At 37.9% G+C, this 9223-nt stretch overlaps 1 protein-coding gene across 1 annotated transcript in view; it reads left to right on the top strand.

Annotated features, from left to right (window-relative positions):
* Positions 1 to 3776: 3776 nt before the first annotated feature.
* TRPM3 (transient receptor potential cation channel subfamily M member 3) overlaps positions 3777 to 9223 on the top strand; it is a 411660-nt gene continuing 406213 nt past the window's right edge. Inside the window, exon 1 of the mRNA XM_027881877.1 lies at positions 3777 to 3844. Within this exon, the coding sequence (XP_027737678.1) occupies positions 3821 to 3844 (24 nt within the window). The 5' untranslated portion in view covers positions 3777 to 3820. The remainder of the gene's footprint in view (positions 3845 to 9223) is intronic.

Here is a 9223-nt window from a genome sequence, read left to right as displayed (position 1 = left end):
TTCAAGGTTTTGTATTAATTGCTGTGGTGGCTCCAAAGCTTTTTCAGCTGGCAAAGATCTCAAAAGAAAATGTTATGTCAGACTGGAATGTATTTGTGGTCATTTATGTATGCTTATAGTTTTAAAAGAAAGATGTTGTACAACACTAGAAAAGCATAGGTTTGTAAAGATGATAGTGTAAAGAGCATTATAAATTACTCTTATATGTCTAAACTCTCAGTGGCCATTTCAACAAGCTTAGAACAGTAACAAAGTCCAGAGATAAATGCAGGGTAATTGTTTTTTTGTGTAATTATAAAGAAGCAATGGAGTGAGTTATATTACATGACATCTCCTTGTCATATGTTACCTCTGTTGTGTTATGCTACAGCTGCATATCACTCACACAGCAGTGAGATTTAGCAAGGTTTATGAAGTTTAGCAAGGTTTATGAAGTTGAACCACTGCAGCTTGCAAGGAAAGAACCACCCTCAGTAAAAGCAAAAATAATTTTGACTTATATTTGACTATTTGTTGCAGTATGTTATTGTAATTTAAATCCAGAGAACATCAAATTACAGTCTGTGCTTTGTTTCTGGAGTTTACCATGTCATTTTCTTTCATATTAAAATTTCAGTGGGTACACTACAGATAAGCCATTCTCTTTATTATTTTTTGCTCTATACTCCTAAATAAACAGCTTAAAATTCAATCCACAAAAAAATTCAAGTGTAAAAACAGCCTTTCAAATACCCTAAAATGTTTTAAATTTTTTTTCACTGCACTATATGTACATACAAGCGAAAACTATTTCTCAAATAGTAAGATTTTCACCAAATGTTTAAAACCAAGACATTGCTGCATATCTGAAAGAGAAGAACATCATAAATAATGCTATTAATTTCCTTCTGTTGCTGCAAGTTAGAAAAAATTAGGTAGGAAATAGCACCCATTTTGTGAGAACAAATTCTTAGCATTCACTGACTTTAGACATATTTGAGGTGATAAGGGTAACGTACATTTTCATATTGCAAGTTTTCAGGCTTGTGCTGTAGCTTTACATGTTTATGAAAAGTCTCTATTATATATTTTTTCTTACCAATCCTCCTATCATTTGTTTTAAAATAAACTAGATTGTAGTTGTTCTTCTCTCCAGGACGAAATCTGGAGAAAGGTCTGACTCACACCTGCTGTTTTATCCACATGTTATCTTAGCTGTCAAAACCTTTATTGGAAGAAAATAATATGAGTAAGATGAAAAGGATAAAGAACTTTATATGTCACCAATGTCTTTCTCTGCCTTTTTTATTCTTCAAAAATAATGAGATCGAGAAATTTTTACTTTTTACTGTAAAAAAAGTTAAAGTCTCTGCAAATAGGCATAAAAATGAAGGCTTTGACTTTTTTCAACCTTTGTAAAAAAAAAAAAAAGAAAAAGAAAGAAAGGAGAAGATGAAAATGTTGAAACACAGAAAGGGTCTGGACATTGGGTACCTGGTGTAAATTTTTTCTTTTGTACCTGGAATACACCTTGGCATCAGAACTGTTTATGTATGATACACCTCAGTTCAAAGTCTATTCACACTGAACAGCGAACTACCCCAGAACCACACTGTAAGAAAATACCAACACGAGCAGGAACTTTGTTCAGACCTTTCAAAATCTACACTAAAGATTGCAGAGAAGTGTACAAACATGCTCCAGAAGTAGTTCCTGAATGGACCTGATTCTGGTATTCTGCTTTTTTAAGGCATAAACTCAGAACTAACTTATAGATGCAAAAAGTGGTGTTTGGATCCTTAAAAACAGAGAGCACTGGTTCACCTCCTCTCTTTGCTATGGAGATCAACACAGAGATCCAAGTGTATATGAATACATCTTGCCTGCTGAGGGGTGCAAATCAGTGGTTAGGTGCCTGTGGCAACCCAGGGACATCCCAGTGGGAACAAGCTGAGGAAACATTCAAGGTCTGCTGGGACAAAGGGACAATTTACAAGAACAAGTGTTTTACAAGGAGGAAAGTCTACTCCCCATTTCTGTGATGCCTAATTAAAGTAGCCACTGGAAAAAAAAATGCATGTTATATTATATGTAGCAAGCCTTCATCTGGAAGTGAGAATCTGTACCCTCTCCAAAATACCTGAGCTCTCTGCTGCACTAAATCCTTGTTCTTGTTTTCTCTCAGTCATGAGTGAATCTTGACTCCTGCACTGCAGTGCAGTAGTGAAAGTGAGAGCTGTGAGGTGGGAGAAAGGTTTTAGGTACTCTGGAGCAAAGAGAGGAAAGGAATTTGCCTTTGTTATGTAAAAGGTGACCCTGCTAACAGATGGAGCTGTTTTCCTCCACATCAGCTCTCAGTGAACATTTTAAATGAGAGCATTTTGACAGTATGTTCTGGACAGAGGTTCTTTCCAAAAGGTATTTATACACAGTCTGAAGTATAGCTTGCCTAACAAGGATACTGCTATGGGAGCTGAGGCAGAAGTACTTCTGCCTGAATGTCACAGACAGGCCAGTGCACAGAACCTCTACCTGAGGTTGTAGCTATCTTGTATCTAAGAAAGTTTAAAGATCAAATTAAAATGGAGGCATTTAAGGAACTTTGTCAAGTTTTGGAGAGTGACAGAGAAAAGAGTTTCAGGTTTGGGTTTACTGAGTCACTGAACTTTTTCATATGTGAAAAAGTAAAATTAAATAGAGTTGCATATAATATGTGGTAAAAAAGGTCTCATTATTATTATTGTTTTGGGTCAGAGTATTATTTTTTATTTCACCAGTAAATTGTTCAATATTCTGAGACTTGTCTAAAGTCACACTGAGGTTAGCTTCAGTAACACAATATGATTTTCTTCTGCTGCTAACAGTGACTTGAAATTTCTCAACGCTCCTTCACCATCTTACAAAGAGGTAAAATTATCTGAGGAGCTTGTTGCTTTGGGGGCAATAAGCAATGCTTGAAAGCAGAGCTGAGGTTGTAGGGGTCCTTTGTCTGGTATGCCATGATCCCCAAAACGCTAGAAAACAGCATTTTCTTAGTCCCCCTTTGACACTGGCAAAGCTGATTCTCAGCCTTTATTTATACAGTCATAAATAAATAAAGCGAATTGTTAAGGAACCACTGACTGTTTTATTGTAGTTTGCCATTAGTGTGAAAGGTTTACCAATTTATGCATCTAGCAAGTAATGACATCTACAAGGAAAAGAGGAAGCTCTTCTCACAGTGGAAAACTCCTATTGCTTCCTGAATTCAACATCATGGTAAACAGAAGAAAATTAATCTATAAATAAATCAACTGAACTCATGTGCCACAATACCTTTCACACCAATTAATAATCATGATCAGTGTCATTCATGGATTGTTTTAAGAGCCAGCTCGAATAATTATCATTTGACTTTGAAACCAGCATTAGTACTAGAATTAGGAAATAGATCAATTTATCTCAGGTGACAGGTGGCAAAACTTCTTTCCTCCCCAGGTATTGATTGCTTCTGCAGTTGATAAAACCCCAGGGCTTACTGCAGGAGACAGCTCGAGGTGTACAGTGATTAGTCTTCCTTTGTGCTCCCCAGCTCAACAGGCAGCAATGTCAGAGGAGACGAGATCAGCTAAAGCCAGTCACAGGAACCTGCGGCAATAACAACATGCAAGAACTCTTCAACTGCTGTGAGGGCTGACTCTTCTCCCTCCACCCCTGCTTTTTCTGCCTCCCTGCTGTAGAAATGCACCAGTGTTACACTCTGCCAATTGACTTTGAACCTGTCACATCTCCTACACCTCCTAGAATGAGGGAAAGGCAACTGGATTCATAGCACCTCCTCTGCAGAGAGTTGGCTGCCCAAATGAAGAATAAACAGGCAAATTTGGTGAGTTCCTTATTCTATTCAAATATGTTGAAAAGATTTGTGGTGGTGGTGGTTTTTAAAAGAAGTTAATTTCAGATACTGTGATTGCTCTTTCCTAAGTCTCTGGAGAGTGTCATGGCTCGTAAACTCTGGAAAGGAAATTTATTTTAATAATTCCCTCTGAGATCAGGTGCATGATGGAGTAGAATGACTACAAAGCCACAAATGCCTGAAAATATCGCTCTTCTTGACTGATGCACTATCAGGATACTGGGACATTGTAACATACAGCAATAAGCTGTTTATCGATTTGCTGTTCCAGGGCGGGCAAACAAAATAATGAATGCATAAAGGGTTCAATTGTCTTAAATAAATTGGCACTGTCATGGAAGGGAACAGATGAAGTCCAAAACTACCACAAAGTTTAATGTAATATAATTTTTTAATTAACTCATAATGCTTTAAAATAATAAATACAAAATAAACAGAAGTCACTTTTTTAAGTAATGGAAACATATTATTGTCTTGACTTCTCTATTCTGATTGTTCAGTGTTTAATTCCTGTATACAGACTGTATGCACAGAGTGATGCTGTTTTGATCTTTGTTAACTATGGAAATTTTCTACCTTTTCGTTTGGGGTAGGAGGTTTCAAGTAGATTAAATGACAGTTGGTTTCTGGACGCTGTTCTGGTACCAATATGCAAATGTCTTTTGAGAGCTGATATTTAACTCTGTTGAGAACTTTGACCAACCACCACTGGTTTTGGATATGACTGTGATGTTTTCACCTGGGGTTTTGCTGAGTTATTGCTTTGGACCTCACAGTTTAATAGTCTAAGAGAAAAAATAAATTTAGGTGAAATAATATTTTTTAAGTTATTTAGGTGATAAGGGCATAGAAAATTTCTTGCTCTGTGAAATATATTTTACATGGAACATATTATTGTACGACTAAACCTATACAAATAAAAGAAATTTTCCCACAGAAGGCTAATTTGGAAAGGTGTTCCAGCTATGGTAAGTGATCTTACTGCTTCCTAAAAGATAAACTATGATATCAAATGTCTTGCTTTCTCTGCTTTCCATGCTATGGCTTTATCAAAACTCTTGGTTTAGAGGCACTCTAAGTGAGGTAAGTGCTGAGAGCTGATACCTGACAGCAATATTATGGACGGGGGCAGAAGGAGCTGTCTTTGGACAGAGTAGGGTCTGGACAAGTGGAAAAAAAACATTATCTGCAACTGCTGTCACAGCCCTCTGGCACAGAAGGTCGAGGGCCTGCCTTTTAGGTTTGTGACTTGCTATAAATATTCAGGTTGTTTTACTGACACCATTAAGACCTATCTATAGATGTCTGGAAATGATAACTTTCTTCTTATTTGGAGAAGGGACAGATGAAACGCAAAATGGATTCTCTGGGACTTTTCCAGTTCTGTACCAGGTTTTAGAGCACAAATATTTGGACATGAAAGTGGAGGAAGTAACGGGTCTGTCTTGCTTGTGTGCAGCTTCAGAGGCAGAGATGTAGAGGCTCTCATATTGTAAAGCACAGCAAAGAAGCTTAAGACACTCATGAATGTTTTCCCAGCAAGTGAAAAGCATAATATCTCAATGCTTCTGAAGAATTATGGTTTGTGGTCTTAGCTATGCTGCAGTGAGCCTCTTTGAGAAGTATATAGGGAGGAGGGCTTGGGAGGAAGTTAGGACTGAACATTGAAATGGTTTGTAGTTCCTGGATCTCAAACATAGTTCTATAGCATCTTAAAATTATATAGAAAAATTATTTTAGAAATCTTGTTTTTTATAACTTAAGGAAAGAAAAAAACTGTTTTTCTAATCCCTACACTCTACATGCACTTGTAACCGTACAAATATGCTATAAAAGCCACTGGCTTTTCATGCAGTCATCTTGTGGAGATCTGATACGCTTTTTATATATTTTCATATTTCTTCTATTAATGAAAAGAATTACACAAACTTGAGGTATCTGGTGATTTTTAAGGCCCTATTCCTACAGTGCTGTACTGTTCTCCACAGGAATACTGCCTGTTATGTTGAAACGGTGAAGAGAACAATAATCAACATGAAGGTATTGTTAGAATAATAAACATAAGTTCACTTGAGAACAAAATAATTTTAAAAAAGGAGAATATTAAAAACAATGTTATCCAATAGCAGGAATGCTTCTGAAAGTGACATTCTTTTCAGAAAGGCATCAGTACTTTTAAAAATGGCTAGGAATGTAATTTGGAAGACCTGTTTTCTAACAGAGATTATAGGACTAATTGTTTGCAGGTTTTGCTTCTAGACATTGAAAATGATGGTTCAGCTGTGCAATGGCATTCTCCCCATCTTGAATTTCTTCATTGCAAAAAGGGCAGGTGTGGTCACTACCAGTCCTGCTATATTTTTGAAGATCAGTAGTACAGAACAATATTAGCATGAACAGTAGTGACCCAATCTTCATGCATATACCCTTAAACATATTGAAAACTGTTACTGTCATTTAAAGGGTGTGTCTTGGAAAAATCCCTCCTGATGACATGATAGCAATGTTGGCTGAGAATAGGATTTAAAGACTCCTGTTGTTGCATGATATCTCTTCTCCAAGAAGCTGAAGTGTTAAGGTTGACTAGGGAGGACCACGTTTCCTGGGATGGCTCTGGTAAAGTTTTCCTGTGACTAGTACAAAAGAGAAAAGGATAGGCTTTTCAGCATCCTGCATCCCTGAAGTAGATTTCCACTGCATAAATGAAAAGCTTTGGTCTCTTAGAGTCTGTTTCTGTTGATGCCCTCCACCTCCACCCCTGACCAAGACTCACTAGGTCACATCAGCTGGTGGAGATCCTTCATGGCAGCACCCAGCAAGGTACCTCAAGGAACATCTTTTCAGTGCAGTCAGGCCCAAAAGCGTGTTTCAATTAAACATCACAGCACTTTCGATTCACAGATTTTAAATGGATGGGTGCTTTCCCAATCAGTGCCAGATGTATCATTTTCTAGAGTGTAGGCAAAGCAGCCTACTTGCTTGCAGTGATTTTTAACATCGGCATTTTCCACACGTCTGGGTATCAATCTGCTCCACTTTCTGGCACTCTGCTGTGCTGGCTAAAGGATTGCATTTCTGCCTATGGAGTGCTTTTTGCTGATCAGGTATTTTTCATGGATCTTCAGTGCATACCAGATCATATCTCACTGAAAAATAAATGCTCTACCAAGAGGCTGACTCACTCTCTTGGCTAGAGAGGTGATGTGCGAATGTCTGGGTCCACAGAAGTTTATGGTGACTGAAAACCAGCTGTGGTGATGGATATGTGAGTGGGGTGTGTGAGTTCTTTGTTGTCTTGAGAAGCAGGTATGAAGCCTTCATGCCACGCAGCAGCCTCTTCTCACTTTGCTTTGAATGGCTGGTTGCTGATGCTGCTTGAGAAACACTGTACTCACAGAATTAATTCTAGAGTTACATTGATTGTGCTGATCGTGAATTTGCTTTTGTCTGTTCACTAATATTCTTCAGTATGAATAGCACAGAATCATAGGGGAGAACGCAAATGCTTTGAAAGGCACTGATTAGAAAAGAGAGAAGAGAAGCAAGCTTCATGTGGAGCACCAGGGGCAGGTGTCTTGTCAAGTATAGGGAGACACAAATAAATTTTGGTTTGCTTTAAATGAGACCTTCTCTTAAAAGATCACACAAACAAATGGTTTGAAACATATTTTGGGAGCGGAATACTTTCTATGGAAGAAATGCATATTAGCTAAGTTTTTCTGATCAACTTCAAATAAAAAGCATTCTGTAGCAACATGCCAAATATGATGAGTTCTATTAGGATTGCTGTTTGATCTACTGTGATTTCAGATGTGCTGCATGAACACAATAATAGTGTCTTGCCAAAATAGAGACTGCATTCAGATTTGAAGGTCACTCAAAGGTAGAGCCAACGCTTCTAGAGATGAAGTTGCAAAGCTTTTCTCTGTCTAAATAAATTTCTAGAGCATGATAACTTTTTATAAGTTTAAAATAAAGGTCTGAAATGTCTAATATGTGAATAATTCCTTTAGTTTTCTCATGTTGTTCTCCTTAATATCTTATAGCAAAATTTTGGGGATTCCCACAAATACTGAAAAGGGTTATTATAAGTTAATGAGGCTGTTGTCTAATTATGCTGCCTGCCCTTTGATTTCATATCCCAGAGATTCTGAGTCTTTTCTGAATACAGGGGGTTTTGGCTGGTAATTGCAAGTAGCTACAGTCGTGACGTACTGTGTGAACTGTGAGCATCCAGGTTGCTGAAAGGGTAGTCCTGAAGCCCCATCAAACTCCGGGCTGCAGGACAGAGCTGCAGTGAGCTCAGATGTTCCTGATCCAGCTTTGCCCTCTGGTGGTCCCCGCTTGAAAGATTCCCCGGACTTGAGAGAGAAAAAGGCTTCTGACTGAAAAGATCTGAGGAAATGGCAGGTTTCTGCGATGGATGTAGTAGTAAAGAGTAAAGGAGGGAAAGGTCCTGCAGACATCAAGACTGTGCATGCCAAAGGGGATGCCGAGGAGGAAGCTGAGGCAGGGACGTTCAGTGCTCCTGCATCGAGGTAAGCATAACGAGAAGAAGTTCTGCTAACAGGCAAAACTCACTGCTCTGACCAATCCTTTGACATGACAAATGCTAACAATTAAAGAAAGACATAAATATTATCTTATTAAACCTTAGTTCCTCACCTGATTATGATGACACGCCCCAAAAAGACTCTCCTGTATCTCATTGATAGAGAGAACTTCGTGAAATTGGGAGCTTTAGTACGAGACATCCACTCACGTGCCTTCAGAAAGCTGTGAGTAACACTAAAGGGCTTTCATGACGTCTGACCTTTCATTTAAGTGGCAGATGTGTTTTGAGGGGAGGTATTTTTTTATTTTTGCCACTTGGGTGGTTTATATGTTGGCAGTCCTGCATGCATATGAATAAAACTTCTGCTTCTCCTTTCAGAAAAGGAACTAGCAATTATTTATAGCCTCTAAGGGGGAGAAGTTCTCATCTGAGAATATGGTCGAGGTGTGAATCAGGTGCTGAGCAGCAACTAGAATAGAGAATAGTGTGTTGCAGTTTGAGGAGAATAGCTCTTATAAGCAATATAAAAATGTGCACATTTTGAATGTCTAGATGTAGTTTTATTTCATGGGTTTGCTCTTTTTCTTTCTACTTTAAACTAGAGAGCAAAGATACAAATGTTTTTCAGGGAAAGGATTTTTTTCACCCCGTACAAAAGATTTTTTTAGTTTGGAGGGAAAAAGTTTGGAATAGTTGTTGTTACATCTAGTCATATAAAAAAGCAAAACAGATTTTCCCTTTTTATTTTTTTTTAACATTCACAACCAGAAAGCTGCCAGTGAAAAGAAAATCAA

This window comes from Empidonax traillii, unplaced genomic scaffold (assembly GCF_003031625.1).
Source record: "Empidonax traillii isolate 1590-97213 ecotype Southwest subspecies unplaced genomic scaffold, ASM303162v1 scaffold7:size3022706, whole genome shotgun sequence".
NCBI classification, from domain to species: domain Eukaryota; kingdom Metazoa; phylum Chordata; class Aves; order Passeriformes; family Tyrannidae; genus Empidonax; species Empidonax traillii.
This window is presented reverse-complemented; position numbering and strand designations above follow the sequence as displayed.